This window comes from Prunus avium, chromosome 4 (assembly GCF_965620075.1).
Source record: "Prunus avium chromosome 4, drPruAviu1.hap1.1, whole genome shotgun sequence".
In the NCBI taxonomy this organism is placed as follows: domain Eukaryota; kingdom Viridiplantae; phylum Streptophyta; class Magnoliopsida; order Rosales; family Rosaceae; genus Prunus; species Prunus avium.
Window position 1 is genome coordinate 38,082,864 of NC_142287.1, and position 21,862 is coordinate 38,104,725.

General features: G+C 37.3%; 3 protein-coding genes across 17 annotated transcripts; 2 read left to right on the forward strand and 1 right to left on the reverse strand.

Annotated features, from left to right (window-relative positions):
* The first annotated feature begins 3,520 nt into the window (after nt 1-3,520).
* LOC110768626 (protein PHR1-LIKE 3) lies at nt 3,521-6,399 on the forward strand. Its single transcript, XM_021972444.2, has 6 exons — nt 3,521-3,856; nt 4,173-4,249; nt 4,330-4,384; nt 5,121-5,190; nt 5,282-5,351; nt 5,626-6,399. The coding sequence occupies exons 1-6, from the start codon at nt 3,679-3,681 to the stop codon at nt 6,091-6,093; spliced, it is 918 nt and encodes a 305-aa protein (XP_021828136.2). The 5' UTR covers nt 3,521-3,678; the 3' UTR covers nt 6,094-6,399.
* Nucleotides 6,400-8,266: 1,867 nt separating this feature from the next.
* LOC110768625 (myb-like HTH transcriptional regulator family protein) lies at nt 8,267-12,314 on the forward strand. 6 transcript variants are annotated; one of them, XM_021972440.2, is made up of 7 exons: nt 8,267-8,571; nt 9,379-9,529; nt 10,250-10,326; nt 10,477-10,519; nt 10,672-10,729; nt 10,960-11,029; nt 11,535-12,314. In XM_021972440.2, the coding sequence occupies exons 2-7, from the start codon at nt 9,403-9,405 to the stop codon at nt 12,078-12,080; spliced, it is 921 nt and encodes a 306-aa protein (XP_021828132.1). In that variant the 5' UTR covers nt 8,267-8,571; nt 9,379-9,402; the 3' UTR covers nt 12,081-12,314. The 6 variants fall into 6 exon arrangements, with proteins under 6 accessions (XP_021828132.1, XP_021828133.1, XP_021828130.1 ...); XM_021972441.2 differs by having other exon boundaries at nt 9,386-9,529; XM_021972438.2 differs by having other exon boundaries at nt 8,268-8,571; nt 9,287-9,529.
* A 587-nt stretch (nt 12,315-12,901) lies between these two features.
* On the reverse strand, nt 12,902-21,672 carry LOC110768623 (alpha/beta-Hydrolases superfamily protein). 10 transcript variants are annotated; one of them, XM_021972432.2, is made up of 14 exons: nt 21,425-21,668; nt 20,930-20,994; nt 19,737-19,818; nt 19,517-19,620; nt 19,144-19,270; nt 18,969-19,063; nt 18,553-18,676; nt 17,018-17,098; nt 16,274-16,372; nt 16,008-16,190; nt 15,197-15,337; nt 15,046-15,102; nt 13,852-13,989; nt 12,902-13,238 (listed from the first exon to the last, which is right to left on the reverse strand). In XM_021972432.2, exons 2-14 carry the CDS (start codon nt 20,968-20,970, stop codon nt 13,032-13,034), a joined length of 1,479 nt encoding a protein of 492 aa, XP_021828124.1. In that variant the 5' UTR covers nt 20,971-20,994; nt 21,425-21,668; the 3' UTR covers nt 12,902-13,031. The 10 variants fall into 10 exon arrangements, 7 of the variants coding, with proteins under 7 accessions (XP_021828124.1, XP_021828122.1, XP_021828123.1 ...); XM_021972430.2 differs by having other exon boundaries at nt 20,930-21,041; nt 21,425-21,667; XM_021972431.2 differs by having other exon boundaries at nt 20,930-21,092; nt 21,425-21,667.
* Between the last annotated feature and the right edge of the window lie 190 nt (nt 21,673-21,862).

The window sequence follows — 21,862 nt, forward strand, 5'->3', positions numbered from 1 at the left end:
TGAGGGGGAGGAGGAGTAGAGCACGAATTTTGCTGAGTTCTTGCAGGTAGGAGAGGAAGCTTGCTCTTGGATTTGTGGTTATGGCTAGTGGTGAAGGATGGGATGTTTTGGGTAATTTTCCAGCAGCTTGACAGAAGCTCTGTCAAGTGTTAGAACAACATGGCAAGAAGGAAAACTGAGGAAAGAGATGAACTAAGCACGAAAATTGTTGGTTTTGAAAGTAAGAGAGGAAGCTTGCTCTCTGGTTATGGATTGATTTTCGTTGGGTAGAAGAGGCCCTATTTATAGCTGCTGGAAACCATCTTTTCCCAAGAAACCCTAATGGCTTCCATCCCATTTTGCCAAGTCTTTCCCTTCTCCCCTCATCCCTTCAATCATCCTATTTTGGTGAAATCTACTCTACTCCTTTGCACAAAATCAGGGATTTTGGGAGCTCAAAGTCCCTTTCCCGCAACTGCCCTAGTGAAGAATTCCTATTTTCAAATATCCCCCTTTCTCTCTTTCCTTCCCTCTTTCATGGTCAGATATGAAGAATGAAAGAAATAGGTATACATGTTGGTTCGAAGGGTGGCTCCTTGCGCACCAATATCTTTTGGTCCCTTGGATGTTTTGCTTGGAAGCTTGTTCCTTCCGTCCCAGCAGCCCACGTGGTCTTCCAAGCTCCTCCGTGGCTTTGTCTTTCAGCCAAATGCTGGAGCCTTTGCTGCTGCTTACTTCTAATTGTATGGGCTTTCTAAGATGGCAAGTCAACCTACCAAACAAATGGGCTAATCTCCTCAAATTTTGGGCTATATTGGTTAATTTTAGTGGACCATTTTGGTTGGGCCTTTTGGTTGGAATATTTTGGTTGGGATAGTTTCTCTCTTGTGCTTACCCACATTTTTGGGCCTAAGAAATGGGCCTGAGTTCCGAGGCTCCCAAGCAACCCGGAACCTCCATTTCTCGGTCCATCAATGGGCCACATGACAACTTATTACGATCCATACCACAACCCACTCAAGCAAGCCCCGAGCATTCGAGTGGCTTGGGCCCACTTAGGCTTGTAGCGTGGTTGGGTGTGTAATAATGATTTCCTGCTTGGCATGATATATCGCTTGGCATGCTTTTAATCATTATGCTTGATGGAATAATTAGCATGGATTTGCAGAACTAATGCACTTTGTAATCTTAATCTTGATTCCTAGCATGACGGATTATTTATTTGGCATGGCACGTGGAGTGTGACTCGTGCATGGTGGACTTTTGTATGTTCCAAGTCGGGTTTTTCCTCAATAATGCGTTGTACTGGGTTGAGAATTTATTTGGGCCCAACTGTGGATTTTTTTGGCCTCAACAAAAATAAATCAACACTAAATGTAATAAAATAATAATTTAATTTGACATATCAGGTTGAGTGTAAAGCTGTGTAAGATGTCAAATTGCCACATCAGCCATTAAATTTAAATTTGATGTTTGGTATTTGATATCTCCCTTGGAGATGCTCTTAAATATTAGTTTTTAAAAGCAAGGCTACACTAACACTCTCACTTTCTTTCTTCCACTCTCTCTCTCTCTCTCAATCAATTCTCTCTTCCAATAACTTTATACTAAACTTAAGTTGTTAAGAGTATTTACGATGCACTTAAGAGTCTAAATTCGATAAAGTACAAGTATATCATGAATTGAAGTTTCTAGTATTTTAAGGCAAAACGTTGCTTTTGGTTTGGTCTCTGTAGTTTACCAGTTTTACCACTTTGATCTCTTTAATTTTAATTTTGTCAATTTTTTCTTTCTAGTTTTCAATTTGAAGCTAAAATGACATATTCAATTTTTGTCAAATCCCTCCCAATTTCGTTAAGTTTTGACCATGTACCCCTCACATATAGGGGAATTATAGTCCACTTGAACCATCTAACGATAAAACACAAGCTAGAGCTCTTCCCATTCACTTTAGACGTAATTTTTAGACTTAGCATTTCAAAAAATTGCACTTATTGAATTCAAGTCGGGGTCTGTTAACACCGACCTTATCTTCCCCAATAACAAGCACACCGGGACGGATGTTGGGTACCCAGGTAGGCTTTGGTTTGATCCACTTGGATGGGGAAGTGGCTCACCTGAGAAGATCAAGGAGCTAAGGACATAAAAAATTTGGTATTGGCGGAACAATAGGAAATATGAATTTAAATTATAATAATTCTCAACAAAATTGTAATCATCAAATATACAACAAATTTACATGGAATTAATGTAAATCAACAAACACAAATGTGTAGAAATACTGAAAACTTTAGCAATTGAGGCTTGCAAGAATTGCAATGTCTTAAAGACAGATTTTGCCCCTGCCCTTGAGCTCGCAGTTCTATAGGCATCCATCTATGAGGATTCAACAAATGATAATCCTAAATTGAAGCATTTCAATTTGAGACTCGGGCGAATCAATTATATATTTGTATTCTCAAGACAAAATTAGGAAGAATTTAACAATAGAGTACTGGGGATACTCTTTGTTTTTCACTCTTCATTCTATATCTCAAGTAGGTGAGGGTGTTTAGTTTATATGAAACTCATTACACCTCTTGTTGAAACATACGTAGCTTTTCATTTGAATAGTTACAGACACAACTCAACGAAAACAAGACCACTTGATCATTTGAATCCCACCGTTTAATTATTAATAACTGCACTTTAAAGGATAACCAAGTGCAAAACAAATACTAAGACACACGACACTTATTTTTCATTCACTATAGAAATTAAATATTACTAAATAATATAAAATTTCTAACAAATCTTGCATTACTGGATCTGAATCACAATGGTTCCCTGTTCTTTTTCTCTTTGGAGTTTTATTTTTCTAGTATGGTTCTTCATGGACATAAAATATTGTATGTTTGAGTGAATGGGGAGGAATTTGGTGTATGTTTCCTCTAAATCTATGTCTGGATTATACTATCAATCACAAAATTAAGAAAAGAAAAAAGCAAAGTGAATGTTTCTTTTTCTTAACTAACTTTCGAGAAGTAATTAACCACTATGACAATTTGCAACCAAATGAAAACTTCATTCTTCAATCTTCATTCGTGAATGGATGAATCAATATATACTCAATCACCCACCCAAAAAAAAAAAGAGAGAACAAAAGAATCAATGTCCAGATGCATACACCGTATACTGAAAACCAAAGTTACAGAGAAAAAAAGCGACATTAATGATACTTCAGAAGCTATAATTTACATATGCCCCGTTCTCAACTGGCGCCAGGAATGAGGAAAAGTGAGAGTGAAGAAGGGGGTGAGTTTAAGTACCTAGAAGTCATTTTATAAATGGGTAAATTTATCTTTAAAATTTTAAAAATAAGATAAATAAGAAAATAGGATAGATGATGGAAATAAGACTGGGTTTGGAAATAGGGAAAGGGGTGGAATAGCAGCATTCGTCTCTTTTTTACTTTACCTCTGCTCCGCTCTTCCCTTTTATCTTTCACCGTCCACGAAATATCGAATAGGCCAAATAAATTAAATTTAAATTAAATACCCAACACCCACACAGAGCAAGACCCAGGCAGGAGTCAGCCATGGGAAAAGTAAAGTAAATAAAAAAGGCTACAAATCTTTACGGGCTCTGGCGCTGGCGCTGTGTGGCGATTGGGATTTGACGATTGCAGAGAGAGAGAGAGAGAGAGAGAGAGAGAGAGAGATGTTTCCGAGACTGATGCAGGCTCCCCACGAAGGAATTGCTGGTCAGGAAGATATGCAAGGTCACAGAGGAGACCCTTGCCTCGTTTTAACTTCCGATCCCAAACCCCGTCTTCGCTGGACTGCTGACCTTCATGAACGATTTGTCGATGCCGTCACTCAGCTTGGCGGTTCATCTAGTCTGTTGCTTTTTCTCTCATTCTCCTTTTTCAATATCCCCTTTGCCTAAATCTATTTGTTTTGTATTTGATAGGTAGGGTTTCTTGTTTGGGAACTTAGCTTCAACTTGACCTTAGGATATTGTTTATGAGTCAGATAGATTGAGCTCATTACATGAACCAACTTGGACATTCACTACACTACTACTAGTTGCTTCCACTTGTTTGTCTGCCTACCACCATATCAATGCTGCTTTCTAAGTTTTTGCGAATATCTCGTGTCCTTGCATCTTCAAGCTGTTTTGGATTCTCATGAGAGCTTGAATTTTATTTGCAGAAGCTACGCCAAAGGCTATTATGCGGACAATGAATGTGAAGGGCCTGACCCTTTTTCATTTGAAGAGCCATCTGCAGGTTTCTTTTTTTATCATTGAATTATATCATTGTGTTTGTTACCAAAGTTTAAACACTTATTGTTTCTTACTTCATTACAGAAATACAGACTAGGTAAGCAATCAGGGAAGGAAATGGGCGATGTATCCAAGGATGGTAGGTTTTGTCATAAGTCTCTCTTTGTGCCCTTTCATATTAGGTGGTTTTGTTCGGAATGGAATATGTTTTAGAGTATAGAATAATTGATTGTTATACAACCATTGGATCCTAAAAGTTAATGAATGAGCCAACAATGTATATCAAGCTAACACACTCCTGCATGTGGAGTTCCATCTTGCATGTGAAGATGTGGGCAGATGTCGACAAAGAGCAGAGACTGATTTCGAATGTAGGTTCTTTAGGAACCAAAGTTTGAATGTCATGTTAGACAGTCATTGGACTCCAAAAACTTAAAGCTGTTAAGGAATAATAAGTGAACAATGTATGTCAAGCTAGCATTGTTGTCCACATCTTAAGATGTGTTCTTTTATGCCCTGACACTCCCCTTACGCATGAGCCTCGTTCTAGTACAACACATAGAATTGAATAAAATTTGGGAGGTTACAGTAGCAATGTTCAAACTCACGATACCATGCTAAATTTGTTTGTTGGTTTACTTGTGTTTCCAAAAGTTTATATTTGAAAAGGATACAGGACAACACTTTCTTTGTACTTTTAACAATAAGTGCTCACTCTCTCTTCCCCTCCCTTGATACCTCTCCAAAAACAAAGGGATTTCCTTCTCAAATAAATTCATATATCTATTTTGAAGCCATCTAAAAGGCATATTATGTGAGTGCAATCTTTAATTCTGTGTCTGACTTATTTTTCCAATCACTGTGAGGAATGTCAGCTTCATACCTTCTAGAAAGCCCTGGTACCGGCAATTCTTCGCCAAATTTGCCAACTTCTGATTTAAATGAGTAAGAGTTTTGATCCCTTTTCTTTTTTGAAACCTTTTGATGCTTAATAGGTCATTTTACATTAAACGTTTGGTTAAAATGGCATCTTTAGGGGTTATGAAGTCAAAGAGGCATTAAGAGCACAGATGGAAGTGCAAAGTAAATTACATGTGCAAGTTGAGGTAAATTTCCCTACTCTGTAGGTGGGATGTGCGTGTGTGCGTCTTGCCCTTTTTCTGTATCTTTGTGAACAGTAAAGTTATTGGTGCGTGTCTGGAATGCAATTTTGAGCCCTTTCTTACCTTTTATTTGCCTAGCTTGTAACTTTGCACTCAGAATATAATTGATGATAATTCAAAATGCTAAAATTATCATCTACTAGTAAGTAAAGAACTTCTGGACTCAGTGTCTGGATCCGCACACAAGCTACTTAATCTTCTTCCCATTATTATGTAGGCCGAGAAGCACTTACAGATTCGCCAGGATGCAGAGCGAAGATATATGGCAATGCTTGAGAGAGCTTGTAAGATGCTTGCTGATCAATTTATTGGAGGTTCAGTTACTGATACAGACAGTCATAAGTGTCATGGATTGGGGAATAAGAACACAAAAGGTCCCTCCCTTGACCCACTTGGCTTCTACTCATTACAATCCACAGATGTGGCTGGAGTTCATGGTCCAGAAGAAGAAGTGCCGACTAGCATCCATACCCAAAGGGCTGATTGCTCCACTGAAAGCTGCCTCACATCACATGAGAGTCCTGGAGGACTGACCTTGGAAGGATCTCCTGGTGGCGGGAAGAAAAGAATGTTGAGCTTGGACTCCGCAGCTGCATCTTTAATTTGGGGTGAAGCCAAGGTGAGAACCCAAGAGATTAATGTAGCCGCAGTCAATCCTCATGGGATTGCTAGGTATGGTATGTAGGGCTGAAATTGAACATGACCAGAGTGAGATACTGTTGTTCACTCAGTGCATACGATATTTAAATGTAGAGTTTCAATCTTCTCTTGTGCATTTAGTTGGCAGGAATTGAAAGTGGAAACTAGTCGTCTCAACTCCCAAACTGTAAATTCAATATACTAGTGGCTTAAATATCAGAACGAATCGTGTGTCCAAAGCTGCTTGGGTTAAATTTTTGACTTAATGTAGACTCTTAAATTGTAGACTTGTCATTCAGTCTTGAGATGAGAGTGCTTCTAGTCAACTTTTCAATGCATGAGATCTTTACCACTGGACCAAGAGCGTCGGTTGCTATATGCCTCTCAGCCTGGCTTACCACATTGCTTTGTTTTTTGTTTTTTGTAATGCAGTACAAGTAATAGTCTAAACTACAAGGAGAGGGATTTGTCACATATACGCTTGAGTTACAAATCCCTTACTAGAAGAACATATATATTTTTTTTATTGAATGCAAGAAGAACATATTTGAAAGGGTGATTCGTTTACATCCCATCACTATTCACAATTCATTTTGGGTTCATTCGTTTACAAAATATTCTTTTTGGGTGTAATGCAAGATACTAAACGATGATTACAAATATGATGTTCATAATTTTTTTATCCACTGTGAATTGATTTGGTGTTGAATGTCAATGTTGTTTGCTCCTTTTGATGATCCAAATAGTATTTGTATAAGCCAAATGGAATCGTCGTCTCATCTATGGTAGTAATCGACCCTGAACTGGAGGACTTAGTGGAGTTCTTAGCTTTTTTGGTGACGTGGTTATTTTCTTGTTGTTTCCGTTTTAGGATAGGTTAGTTGAGCACACCTCGTAACGTATACTATGATAGAAAAAAAATTGATAATCAAATGATAGAATTAGAATACAAGTTAGAACAACCAAACTGATAAGGTGGGCAAATGCCAAGTGGGTATCATTTGATATTTGTAATAACAACAACATAACAAGAGAAAACTCCAAATACACGCGTAGCTCTCAAAATGAGGCAAACAAATAAGACAAAATCGCCGGAATAATTGTTGTTTGGACAAGGGACGGAATATTATCAAGCAGATTCCGTCAAGGCCGGGTTTTTTTTTTTTTTTTTTTTTTTTTTGTCGATAAAATAATAAAATAAACTACTCGAGGCCGGTTATGCATTACTAATGTTATTTATTTTGTGATCGCAATATTTTGATGCATTTTACTATTTTGCACTAAAAAAGAAACAGAGGGCCGAAGCCTAACATAAGAAAGGAGAAAAAGGAAAACTAAGCAGGCTGCATGCCTGCATTGAATGAGGTAGATCACGAATTACCATAATTTAGTCATGCAAATAAATGAGGTTCACTATTGAAAACTATAATCTACGAATGTGATACATAACATGATACTTAATTGCTTGTAACTAAATAAAGTTCAGTACGTTCGAGAGTTAAAAAAATTGGGACTTTGTCAATTCGGGTTTACTACGGTTGTTGTGAATCTCTTCTTTCCACATGCTTGACACCCAGGATTGAAACCTCTGGATTTCTATCTTCCCAATGTAACCAATTTTTTTTTTTGGGACTTTAGTTAGCCTTTAGGATTATTATAAAATTTATCACTATTAATCACAATTCAATGATTCATATTCAAATTAGGTTTAACCCCAATATAGTTTTTTTCTTTCTTTCAAATCAATGGCATACCATTTGATCAATGTCATACTTTTATTTTATTTTATCTATTCACATAAATAGATAGTATACATTTTATCAAGTGAGTTTTAGATAATAAATCTCTTAAATAATATTATTTGAGGAACCATTTGTGCGCAAATTTCATTTTGTAGTTTAACAATTTGAGCACTCAATGTATAAGGATCATTAGTCCATAAAATCAGCCAAATGAAAACTAATATTAAATAAATAGATAAACATTATTTTTCTAACTGAGATGAAATAATCACCATTTGATCAAATAGTTTAGTAATTATTGAATTAGCTGATTTTTTAGAGGATGATTCTAGAATGAAGACTTGAAAAATAAATCTCGAAATAAAATACGAAGTAGACCTTACAAAGAGTTGGCAGTATTTTCATAATTCAATTTCAAAGGTCTATTTTGCAGCTAACCATTTTCCTCCAATTTATCTTCTTAACAAATAGAAAGGGTTGATTTTCTTACTTTGTTTCGTTCTTCGGTTCTTCCCCCGAGGGTGGGTGGTGGTCTCTCAAGTCTCTCCCCCTTTTTTTTTTTTAATACTCGGTGCTACCACTTGTACGTCGGGAATCTCTCTCTCTCTCTCTTAAGACTATCTATCTTTCTGAGAAACAGAGAGAGCCATTTTCTCCTAAATTCAGACCTCCTCTCTGAATTCTTATTGTTATTACTATTACTTAACAAACACGGAGATCAGAGTCTCGAAATTGGAGGGCGGGTGGGATATGAGGGAGAGTAGATCTGTCATCTGAGTAGGGTATGTCTCTTCCCCATTTTTCTTTGCTTATCTAAACTCTGTTATTCTTCTTTGTCCTTGGCAAATAGCATACTATTTGACATACTTCTTCTTTCTAAATTCATAGTAATATGATCTTGCGCTAAGATAGCTCACTTCTTTATGAAACCCTAATTTACTGCCCACTGTCTTGAAATGGGATTGAGGCAGAGCCTTTTCCAATTATTGCTTCATCAATTGAAAAAGAAAAACGATAACCATTTTTTTCGGGGATCGTAGATTCACGAAAACATTTGTCTTCATGCTTATAAATCGCTAACTGCCTTAGCTTCAACCTTTTTCCGGCATATCTATTAAGGGGTTAATCAGCTCATCAGCACATTAGCTGCTCTCCTGCTTTGGATAAGCACATCCATGCCTTTTTCATTTTTCAACTCTTTAACTTGCGCTCTTTCAAAAGATAATACTTGTGATGAAGTGTTTTAGTCATCAGAGATGGATAGCTCTACCACAATCTGATTGGTTCTAATTTTACCGGCCAATATTCAAGTTTAACTGTATATTTCTTATTTATCTTTTGAACCAAAGGAAGAAAGAGTTCACGTGGAATGTCTACCTTACTTAGGTAAATAGTGATTCCTTTATTAGGCATGTGTTAGATAAGGTTGTAGTTGGTATGAGTCATGAGGTTATGTTTCTTTTATGCTATAGTGCATTATGCATTACGGCTTTCTAGTTCTTCTGTTTATAGATAAATGAAAAGTGTATCAACCAAAGGATGTTACTAGTTCACGCTTAGTCCGCAACAACTCACTAGTTCATGGTCAGCATTTAGACAGTGGCATCAACACAATGGAACCCATCAACGGAGGAAACAGTCTCAATAATCCTAACCTTGCCTCAAAACAGCGACTGCGTTGGACACACGAGCTTCATGAACGCTTTGTCGATGCTGTGGCACAACTTGGTGGGCCAGATCGTGAGTGACCTTAACTTCTTTCTAATTTGTTTCTGTTGTTGGTTGTGGCATATATCTGCTAATGTGCAGCAATTATCTAGTAAATCAGTGGAAGGTGATTTGTAAATGAAATCTTGACACTTATTTTTGTACTCAAGTGGATGAAATCTTGACTTGACTATACATGTGTGTTTCCGTATCTTCTTCAGTTTAGATGGAATTCACTAATTTTGATACAATACACGTGTATATATTATAGAATTCTTTGTCCTGTTCGAGCGAGCAATCTCCTATTGTGTTTCGCTTAGAAAACCTCTGGTTGCTTGTCCATTTAATTTAAGTGAGGGAAGCGTAGGTGAAAAAAAGCAGTTTCTGGTCTGTTAATAGTGCTTTACAGCTCGCAAGTCTTCAGTGTATTTCAACACGTGAATCCATAATGAGCTTCTAGATATACCATATTTTATATATGATTCTTTGCATAAAAAATGGTCTCAGGTTTAATTCATAAAAAATGGTCTCAAGTTTAATTCATACTTGATCTTATATGTGGTGTATGTGATATGTTTGAGAACTTGATTGAGATCAGAAAATGATATATTGCGTGACAGAAGATATATTTTAGATGCATCATGTCTTCATGCGAGGGAATGATTTTCAGTGGAAATATCTGTCAACTTCTACGTATGATATTGTGTATTTACCATGTAATGTTTTAAATAATTTATTCTTAATTTTTTCTAGGTGCGACACCAAAAGGTGTTTTGAGAGTGATGGGTGTACAAGGTTTAACCATATACCATGTAAAAAGCCATTTACAGGTATGTAAAAAACCATTCTGTCCAATGCTTAACTTTTGCAGTTTGCTGTATTGTTTTTTTCCTTTTACTTCAGTCAGTTGTGAGAATGGGTGAGGATATATGGCTATCTCACTGGTGTTTCCACTAATGCCACTTGTGTGATGCACTCAGAAATATCGACTTGCAAAATACCTACCCGACTCCTCGTCTGATGGTAGGTGAACCTGATTTCTTTTATGTTAATTATTCATGTATTTGTAATTCTGCATTAGGCAGGTTCTCTATAGTGATAAAGGAATATCAAAGATGAGTTATTGTTTGACCCTTCCTTATTGTGTCTTGATTCTCTTCAAATGTTAATGCAAGGAAAAAAAGCTGACAAGAAAGAACCTGGGGATGTGCTTTCCAATTTGGATGGTTCATCGTAAGTAGAGCTACTTACTATACTCAGTATTTCTTTGTGTTATATGGGCCATGTCAATTGGAACCCTGTAGTCAAAGTTTAAAGTTGAATAATTCATATTCAGTTCACAACTTATAAGAGCACACACAGCATGTGGCTAACAATTCAAAGGCTTTTGTGTTTCTTGAATTAATTTATTTCCATTTGTTTCCCTTTGTCTGATAATCTCAAAAAGCTGATTCTGTTTGCAGTGGAATGCAAATTACAGAAGCACTCAAGCTGCAGATGGAGGTGCAGAAGCGACTGCACGAGCAATTAGAGGTATGTTTTCTTCACAGAATTTAATATATTGTCTCTAGGTTTTACGTTTTTCAACTTAATATTTGTTATCCACCTGAGATAATATAAATATCCATAAAATGAAGAATTTGAAGGGAGACAAAAAAAAAAAGGAAGAGATTTTGCAAGTCGTTAATCTTTCCCTTTCTACAAAGGCTCATATCACTTCAAGTATCTTCAGGAGTCATGGTTGCCACTCATATAGTTCAAGTTAGCTTTTACTGGTTATGCATGGTTCACCTATCTTAAAGCAATGTAGACCCTAAAAAATGATGTTGATAGTGTCAGAAACCCTTAGCAAGATGTCCTCTGAAAATGACCAAGCAACTGGATAGGAAAATAATGAGAGAATAGTTACAACCATTTCCCACCCAGTGCCGTACTACAAGAAATTTTGCTGCATATAGAGGGGGAAGGGGAAGGGGGGAAGACTTGTTTGTTGGGGTCTGCTGACTTTTGATAACCTGAACTTGTGAATGCACGGCAGGTACAGAGACAGCTGCAGTTACGGATTGAAGCACAAGGAAAATACTTGAAGAAAATTATAGAAGAGCAACAACGACTTAGTGGAGTTCATTCAGAAGCACCTGGCTCTGGGCACTTAGCTCGTTTGTCAGATGACAACTGCCCAGAATCTGATAACAAGACTGACCCGGCAACCCCAGCCCCGACCTCTGAGTGCCCCCTCCAAGACAAGGCTGCCAAGGAATGTACACCAGCCAAGAGCCTTTCCATTGATGAATCTTTCTCATCTCGTCATGAACCCTTGACTCCAGATTCTGCTTGTCATGTTGATTCTCCAGCCGAGAGTCCAAAAGCAGAGAGCTCGATGAAGAAGCGGCGGGTTATCATGGGCGAAGCATTCGCTGATCCAGAAGTGGTGCTTACACACCAGATACTAGAGTCGAGCTTAAACTCTTCTTATCAGCAAACGCACACAACTTTCCTGCCTAGGGAGCAGTTTGATCCCTCATCCGGGATTTCATTCAGGAATGAAAATATATTGGAAAAAGTTGCGGGCAGTGACATGTAGTTTAGTGTTCTGAGCAGCATGCCCTGAAGGGGTTTCATTTTGCCGTAATGAGTTTTATGGGAGGTCTGTAACCAGGTGAAAGAATGTTGCAAATTAAAGGTGTGCTGCATTAGTTAGGTTCCAGCTTCAATCACGTCTATGAACTGTGCCTTATTTAAATTGAGAGAATTGCTGTGAACAATGGTTGGAATTAGTACTCTGCAATATAATTACCGTAGAGCTTGTTTGTGGCCAGATATTCTTTATAAACTTTTTATCATTCCCTGTTTTAGTTAGCATCGTCAGTCCATTTGGCTCAAGTCAGGTACATTCAAATATGGCAACCAGATCTAAATGTATAAACTTACAATCCAAGAGTGGCCTCAATCTAATGTACTGAGTGCACTGGTTGGGTCCGCCGCACTGTTTTGCCAAGATATTGGTATTCGCTAAGTAAATTTGGTTGGGGGTGGGAGCAGAGCTGCATTGGTCATGGCTCCCAGAGTACAGAAAAAGGAAACTACGCAGAGAAATATGGAACCTACCCGAACTAATAATCTTACATTAACCCTAGCCCTCTTTAACTTTACAGAACGGATTATAAGATGTCAAGTTCCTATGTGAGTGATTTCTATGTCAGATTTACCAAATAACTAAGAATTTTATCAACCCCTATCTTCTATAAAGAAATAACGCCAATCTTTTGAAATTCATGTCGGTTGACCCACAAATTTACCAAGCTGTCTGCAATTTTTACTTATCATTGTATCACAAATGAGTGGGAAGACAGGACATCATCGACCAGTTAGATCTTCATGAAACCTCATGCGAGACACAGAAAATAGAACAGGACTAATGATTTAAAACAAGAAAAAGAAAAAATGATGACAAGGTTGGGGTATAAATCAACAAAAAGTAAAACTTGAAGATGGAAACAACTATAGCTACAAACACTTTTATATAGTACAGCAGTCACGAAGTGGGATGTCTACAATGGTTTACTCGCTTAAGGATGCAAAGACGCAGCCGTTTGCTAAGGGCCTCTAGCTTTTCAAATTTCTCACTTTTGGGCTTCTTTGGAACAATGGGAACCTTCTTCTTTTTCTTTTCCTCCTTTTTTAGCTCTGATGATTTTTGTTGCATGCATCGAAGAGGCATCGTGAGCACCTTAAGAGTCTTCTACAATCAAAAGAGACAACTTAAATCAAGAAATGCAAACTTGGATGATTCCCATAAACAGCATGTGCAATGTTCTGTTTATGTGTCATTAGATTTCCAATCGTTAAATGAAATAACAAAACAAAAAGTTTGTTAAGAACACATTCTTAGCAGTAGATGTACAGCAAGGCCTTGCACCTTGAGTATGCCCAAGATTTATATGAAAGGCAGCTTTTGAAGATCTAGACGAGCATGATCTCATATGACTGCCCCACTACCCACTTTCTTTTTTCTTTATTCACATAATATGTCACCGAAGGATTGTTGTGTACTTGGATCAATGTACAAGCATACACCTATGCACCCAAAACATTCTGATAGATTATTTCTCATTCTTGGTAAACCAAACCCATAGGAGCCAACATCCAGGACTAGATGAGTCTACAACATGATATATTTGAATACTTCCATAAATTATTCAACAATCCAAATAAAAACCAAAAAGATTACCACCTGAATTGACGCTGATAAGTCCTATGAAAGCATAACATTTAAACAGAACTTTAAGTGGTGTCGGAAGAAAATAAGTCTCTACAGGAATATGCAATGTGGAGAGAGAGAGAGAGAGAGAGACCTGATGCCTGTTGTCAGCAGCTGTGCAATCAGCAGAAGATTCTTCATCACTGCCTCCTAATGAAGAGCATCTGCCCCAACTCTCTCTATTTGAGCTTGTATATGAACAACATTCTTCATTCTGATCATTAGGCTGGTCCTGTAAAACCATAACTGCAATATTTCAGAATACAAATCTGTCAAACAGAAAAGTCTCGTTGCCTTCTCACAGGGGTCATATGTCCATTGCATGATCAATCCCTACGGCAACTTGTCAAATAGGCGGAGTATGATTTCTCAGTAAATAATACACAGTAGATTAGAGGGGGAAAAGTAAAAGCTCAAATCGACTAAAAAAACACTGCAACAATACAATATCCCACTATTTACATCACTTTGTGATAAACAAACAGTCTTTCTAAGGGCTGGGCATGGTTTGGGTTGGGTTGGTACGGTTTTTGCGCCCAAACTGCCCACTGAACCGACCAAGTCAGTAAACAAAATTCCTGAACCAAGACCGAACCGTTGTAAGCATACACCATCCAGTTTTGGTCTACCGAAAAATGGTTTGGCATCATCAGTCAATTTTGGTCAATCTGCTGCTGGCTATGGGGAAGATGAGATCATGCACTGATCGAGCAAGAGATCCTTAGATTGTAGTAGATACGATGACGATGGAGCACATTTGAGTCAAGATCAAGATTTGAGAGTGGAGGCACATGCCTAAGTCGGGATCAAGGTTTGAGAGAGAGAGAGAGAGAGAGAGAGAGAGAGAGAGAGAGAGAGAGAGAGAGAGAGAGAGAGAGAGAGAGAGAGAGAGATGAGGAGGGGGAAGATGAGAGAGGAAGAGAGATAGGTGTAGAAAGGATACACAGTTCAGTTAAGGTTTTGGAGGAAAAACAATCGATGATTTTATAAGATGGAGGCCGATTCGATTATAACAGAACATTAAAATGCAAAAACTAAAGCCAAACCTTTCCTGACCGGTTCGATTTTACCACCAAATTAAAAAATTAAACAGAAAAACCAAACCAAACCAGACTGGTCAGTTTTTTGGGTCTAAAATACAGCACACAGTACTATCTTTTCTGCCTTATCAAGCTAACTAATAACCATTGCTAATCCATGGTTTTCTACAGCGAAGCCTGACCTTAATTGAAAAGCGAAAGAAAAAACCTAATTGAAAAATTTAAAGGGTACTACAATTGTAGATCACCTCTAGATGTGATGGTTCATGACTACTAAGTATGTCAGCTTCCACATGCACAGAATCCTGCATTATCAATAACATGTACGTTGCACAATGATTCAACATAATGGATAATATGGAGACAAAAGGTAACAAAACCTAGAAAAAAGATACATACAACTACAGTAGTCACTGGTGCAATTTCAGAAAGAAGTTCGCCCACACATTTTGTAGTTGAAATGGCAGGAGGAGCAGAAGATGAACTTGCAACATCAGTACCCGCAGAATGAACGCCAGTGATTATCTCATATAACAAGCCCTAAAAATCAAGGGGTGGGGGCACATATTCATTTTAGTGCAGGAAATTATGCACCATTCTTATGGCAGTGGAGCACAAAGGTGGACAACATCTATTGCCCAAGCCCATATAGTGGTTATGAGGCATAGCCAATGAAAATGGCTTAATGGCATGTGCTGTAACAAAATGCTAATAACCAGTCATTGTGAAACATTATTGTGCAGCACCTGACTTAAATAGAGGATGCGATCAAATTATAATCGTGAAGCCAGCCACTGAGTGGATATTAAAATTTTCAGTACATCTCAGCACTAATGACCAAATAATGATGAGGATGGTGATTGTGCACGTGTCTTTTTGCTTCTTGACATTGAAACATCAGAACATCTTGAACTATAATGCTTGAATTTTAGTTGTGATCATGATGATGATGGTGGCGGTGACTATGATATAAAAATGATGCATGAATGCCAGAAGCTCTAACTTCCGAACTCTCACTTTGATTTGGTAGAATGCCCTTTGGCTACAAAGCATCAACTGAGCTACAGTTCATTGACAGGGATTCCTAAAAGCATATGTACACTGATTGGGGAGTCAGCTAATACAATACTAGCAGTAATGATCCCAAAATTAATGACCAATTGTAACACTACAAGGTTTTTCACAATAACTTATATGAGACAGAAATCACCTCATCCAAACCAGCACCAATCTTCAAATCCCCTAAATCATAATATTTCTCAAGCTTACATGAATGAGAAGAAATTTGCGGGGGATGAAGAACATTGTAGAAGAAAATGGAAACTGAATCATAATAAAATTGGGGCCGAGAAGAGTTGTGATCACCATCAAAATATATAATATTTTTGTCCCCCTGCAAAGAATTAAAGATGTAGTTATTTGTTACTGTGCCAACTCAACCATATTAATTTATAAGAACCTTAAATGAGACAATACCGCATAAGACTTGTAGATAAGGTCAGAATGATGGTTTGGGATAAATTTGTCATCCTTAGCATGTCCAAATAAAGCAGGAATGAATGTTTTGGATGAAACCTGCCAGCGTTATACAAATGACCATATTCAATATATTTTTAAAAAAAAATTTGTGGATGTATACACACACACATATATATAACCATTGAAATGATCTTATGGCTACAACAATAAAAGAAATATAATAAGTGCTGGGCCAGCATGAGTCTAACCCACCCCTAAGCACAAAATGTTTTTTTTAATCCTTTAGCTAAAATAAGGGACACACTACTAGGGCACTCCTGTAACGTGGTCCAATGATCCATACTAACCATTTCTTAGGTCCCTCTTTAAGAAAAAATCAGCAAAATTGAGAACTATTTAACCAGTTGACTATAATCTTGATGATTTTACTGTTTATTGGAAACACGGTGTTCGTCTACTTATTTAATCATAATTAGAGGTCTAGAAGTTGTCTAATTTGACTTTTTTTTTTTTTTTTTTGCAAGGACAATCTTTAAATGGGGGCATAAAAATAGACTGTCTGTGTTTATTGGACTGGACGATGAAGTGGAACCCACAATATATCTCTTTAACTGAAGTAAATGATCCCTTACTTGAAAAGCCCTATATATGTATGGGTCATATGTGAATCGAAAAAAGAGAGTAGGGAAGGGAGCTAGGGTTAACTCATCCATGTCAACAGAATGATTAACATAGAAAGACCTGCAAGCAATTAAGATCCATGATATCGAACTTTGCCTTCTTCTCAATTATCCGACGCATGTATTGTACTGCCATCTTAACCTGGTTAAAGGAGGAGGGGTAAAGAAACCAGGGTTAAAGAAGAATGAGGGGTTAAGAAGCCGTGATTAAATAGACAACATAGAAAAACGAACTGGATAAATTTAATGCTTTATCATCCATGCAAATGCTAATAATTTCCTTAAAAGGAAAATTATCCTGGCTTGGATATTATAGGCACACATACACACGTCTTATTCTAGTAAGGAGCCAAAATAAGAAGGCAACTCAAGGAGATAATCATAGACCTTTAAATCGGTGATTAAATTACTCACACTTTTGAGTGTTTTAATCGTTCTTATAGAAAAAATATTTTTTCGATAAGAAAAAAAAAAAATACTAATACCTCAGAAAATACAATACTTGTGGACAAGTTATCCACGACATACAAATTACTATAACAAAAAAAATAGAAAATTTCAATCAATCGAACAGGAAATATACATGTGCGCAAAAAAAAAATCATTGCTAAAATAACAAAAACAGTAATTCCCGAGATTCAAAAGAAGCCTGAACCCCAAAACCTTACTTCATCAGCCCCCACCCCTCCTTTCAAAAATCTTCTTGTTTCTCTCCCAACCATTCCACCCAAAATACAGCTATCCAAATTTCCATAAAACCATTGCCCTCTTGCTTCCCCCGGAATCCATTTAATTTTCTCCAATCCCTTTTCCGCTCTCTCCACCACCAGGTCTTACAACTTCTCAATCATGGATTACCCCTTATTGTAGAAAGAGATCTAATAGCCTATTGCATCTTTAAGTTCCCTCTTTATTTTAGCTCCTTACTAGAACAAAACTATAAACAAAGAGAGTAATTTTCACTCATTGGAAGGTTGAGCATGTTATGTTGTAAACTCTAGATCGGGATCGTTGATTCGGTGAAATCATGTTAGAATGTGCAGATAACATAATATGCTACATGCCAGGAAAGCGACCATTCCTCCTTCCATGTGAGTGTGTGTGTGCACGTGTGCACATGCCTCTTGTGTTTGAGGCTCTATATAGGTAGGTAGGCAGGTATGTTTGAATAAATCCTAACCATTCACGGATTCGGGTTGGAAAATTTGACCTTTTTGAGTTATTTAATGCTATCAAGGGTCAAAATTATATTTCTATTTTACCAATTATGTCACTGACCAGTCCCAGCCATGTCATTTTCAGCCTAACTTCAAGCTTTTATGCTCTAATTCAAAACAATATATATACATATATATATTTCAATCTGGGACATTTTTCTATATTTGTTGCACATGACCAATTTATCTACCTATTCTTGTGTGCCCCACAGAATGTGGGCACTAAGAGATGCGAAAAACCCATAAGACTATGTTGTTTGTCAACATCTCTCTGTGTGTTGTTGGGGGGGGAGAGGAGAGAGAGAGAGAGAGAGAGAGAGAGAGAGAGAGAGAGAGAGAGAGAGAGAGAGAGAGAGAGAGAGAGAGAGAGAGATTGTACTGTAAATTTAGGAAGACGGATCTTGTACACATCAACTAGCTCCATCATTAGAACATACAAGTTTGAAAAGGCACTATCCAACACCATTCCCGCTATGGATGGGTCTTCTGCTCCATAAAGAAGGCTGCATAACACATATGAAGTTAGTTACCTCAGGAGTTTAAAAAATATTCTTACGCACACCAAAATGTAGATGTCAGTATTCTTTATGTGCAAAGAAGAATATCACCATCTTTGACCACCAAGTCAATGTGAATTTTTAGCGCAATAACAAGTCAAAAACAAAAGCATTCTGAACACCTAAAGTTATACAAGATGAAGAAATCCTCGAAAAAAAATCTGGGAAGACCCTTCCATAGCCAAGCCAATAATACAAGTTAACCTAAATAATGAGTCAATGAATCAACATAAAGTACCATGTAACTGCACCCATAGATCGCCCCCAAAGACCTATACGTGAGATTTGTTTGTTGCTTCTTAAATATGAAACCGCAACCTTGAGGTCATCTCTCTGACACAGTAAAGAACAATTAACAAACTGCACAAAGCAAGAAAAGTAAGTAGAAAATAAAATTGAAAGAGACAACATACCTCATGCCAACCAAGGCTGACGTAGTCACCATCAGATAAGCCTGAACCCGAAAAATCAAGAGTAAAAACGGTGATATTTGATGGAAGCAGCATTACAGCAGCTTCATTTGCATCTGCCCTACACCCACTGCATCATTGCCCATTACTGCAGAGTAAGTTCTAACATCTTTGTCTACAAAGCACCTTTAACACTTATTTAAATTTCTTTAGAACAAAAATAGAGAACAGTGCTGGAAAAGTGAAAATAGCGTATGATATTAAAGAATCAAGATTCATAACCACAAGTACAGGTGGACCAAAAAAGGACCAAAAATGTACGGAATCACAGAGAATTTTTTTTAAAAAAATAAACTCTACAATAGTAGTTACATACCTGTTTCCATGACAGTATATAACACAAGGAAGAGAAGCATCTTCGGGGAAAGGTGAAGGCAGATAATGACTGCAATGCAATGTATGTCCCCTAGCATTTGTGAGCTGCAAGTATTTTCAAAATATAATATAGCAGGCTCAGGAACCATAATGTAGTTAAACATTTCCGCGAAGTAAAAACGACAATTTCCTGGTAAGTGGTAACTCATGTCCATACTTGCCTCCAAGTCTTGTCGTATGTATGTTCTGCCTGCAAGAGTGAAATCCCTCTCCCAAAGATATTGATCCGGGTTATACTCTGCCCTGTATACCAACATTGCAGATGTGTACAAAATGTACATCAGATGTTGCTCTAAGGGACTAGGGCGAGAGTTGTCTAACATGATTTATTTATAAGACACATTAATCTCATTAAAAAGGAACAAAACAATACAGGGAACAAGTTATCCAATGGTCTAGCTAGAAGATGCTAGCCAAACAATTCAACAAAGACTACAAAACATATCTAAGCAACCAAGACACATGGCAGAAGACCAACAAAACTAGTGTAAGGAAGAATTCCAATCAGTCAATCACCATTATCTATGCCTCAACCTGAAATATTTGGCATGACTAACCTATTCCAAACCATATTCCACATGATACCACTTATATCTGGCCACAATCTCAAGCACAAGAACAATTCTGGGCACCCCCTCAAGAATGCAAATAAATATTACAACAGGGTAAACCACAGAACGATGTGTTATCAAGGAAGTTTACGATATGTGAGCCATACATACAAGTGGAACATTTATGAGCCTATTTGATACATTTCGTTTTGTTTTGTTTTTGTTTTGTTTTTGTTTCATTTTTTATTTTTTTATTTTTTTTTAAGTTAAAGAGATAAAGTGGCGAGAGGAAATTAAATTTAAAGAGAGCAAGGTGAGGAAGAGAGGAGAGAATAGATAAATTAAAGCAATTTTCTTTCATTTTTAGTTTTTATTTAGAAAATATTATTTAACTTCCTTCTCTCTCTCTCTCTCTCTCTCTCTCTCTCTCTCTCTCTCTCTCTCTCTCATTAAAAACAAAATAAAAACATAAATGTTAACAAATGGTTTTTGTGTTGTTTCTCATTCCACTCCACTGCATGAAAGGAGAAAAATGTCCATACAAACGACATCCCATAATAGTAGCTGGGCTTAGATACTAGGCAGATACTGAGTCCTATCTTTATGACCAACTAACTATTGGTCTAGTGCTACTTCTCTTCCCAATGTTGGAAAAGGTCCCAAGCTCGGTTCCCCTTTCCCATTGATTAAAAAACAAAAGAGAGATCTATCTTTCTGCAGAAGATCTGTTGCACTACGTTATTTCCAGCAGAAGATACCAATTTGGCCAATGAAACTCTGAACAGGAAGCATGAGATGCATACCTGGGAGGGCGAATGACAAAATTAATGAACTGATCGATCATCTTGCTTTCAAGCGTCCCTCAAAGCTGCTCCGACCCATAAGATGAGGAAAAAACAAAACAATAGCAGAATCCTGAGAAGTGAGAATCCTCACTTCAAAGTTAGATATGAAGCCTTTCTCCTCCTTTTCCCTCAAATTCCACAAAAGCCATATGAATCAAACGAAAAAGACAGAAGGAATTTCATGGTATCATAAACTTAACCTAAACCTTAAAATTCACTTCGCCCAATCTGAGAAAAACTTTGAGCTATCATCATTACGAAAAGGTAAAAACGCTTAACAAAAATTATTTTTTCGAATGTGAATCAGGCGGTGGCCCCGATGGAGGTAATGACAATGACAATAAATTAAGAATAGAATTAGCATTCCAATTCCAGATCTCCAGCCCCCCAACTGTTATGAATGCTATTCTCATTTTCTAAGTTGTAAACGCCAAAAAGAGCAAAGCTTTTTACCTAGGGTTGTAGCATTCCCCCCCTGGTCAACGGGACAAACCGTGAGCTCCAGAAACTAACCGCTGTTTCCCACTTTGCAGTTGAATAGAGAGAGTCCGCCAACGAGAACAAATCAGAAAATCAAAACTTAAAGTGTACAGTGGTAGAAAACACAACCCCCTCACAGTCGTGTGTGTGCCTATGAAAGTTAAAAGGGAATCTAAAAAAAGTGGAAATAAAAGTGATCCTGTAGTTCTTCAGTTTTTAAAATTTTCAGTCCTTGAACTTCTAATGTTGTGTCACTTTGATTATTTCGTCAAAGTATTAGTTTTTTTCTCAAAAATCATTCGCAGGACAAAAAAAAGTGTCTACTTCCTTTTTATTTATTTATTTATTATCACTTTGATTACTAAGTCTAGAGTAATGCTATTTGGACACACAATATTGACACACTTAGTG

Excerpts from the sequence above, each read along its gene's own strand:
- LOC110768623 (XM_021972432.2), bottom strand. The coding sequence starts at position 20,970 with ATGATCGATCAGTTCATTAATTTTGTCATTCGCCCTCCCAG. Across the intron at positions 15,103-15,196 it reads CACCAGTGACTACTGTAGTT|GATTCTGTGCATGTGGAAGC; the intron begins GTATGTATCTTT and ends TTGATAATGCAG. Across the intron at positions 13,990-15,045 it reads ATGAACCATCACATCTAGAG|GACCAGCCTAATGATCAGAA; the intron begins GTGATCTACAAT and ends ATGGTTTTACAG.
- LOC110768626 (XM_021972444.2), top strand. The coding sequence starts at position 3,679 with ATGTTTCCGAGACTGATGCAGGCTCCCCACGAAGGAATTGCTGGTCAG. Across the intron at positions 3,857-4,172 it reads TCAGCTTGGCGGTTCATCTA|AAGCTACGCCAAAGGCTATT; the intron begins GTCTGTTGCTTT and ends TTTTATTTGCAG. Across the intron at positions 4,250-4,329 it reads ATTTGAAGAGCCATCTGCAG|AAATACAGACTAGGTAAGCA; the intron begins GTTTCTTTTTTT and ends ACTTCATTACAG.
- LOC110768625 (XM_021972440.2), top strand. The coding sequence starts at position 9,403 with ATGGAACCCATCAACGGAGGAAACAGTCTCAATAATCCTAACCTTGCC. Across the intron at positions 9,530-10,249 it reads ACAACTTGGTGGGCCAGATC|GTGCGACACCAAAAGGTGTT; the intron begins GTGAGTGACCTT and ends AATTTTTTCTAG. Across the intron at positions 10,730-10,959 it reads TCCAATTTGGATGGTTCATC|TGGAATGCAAATTACAGAAG; the intron begins GTAAGTAGAGCT and ends TTCTGTTTGCAG.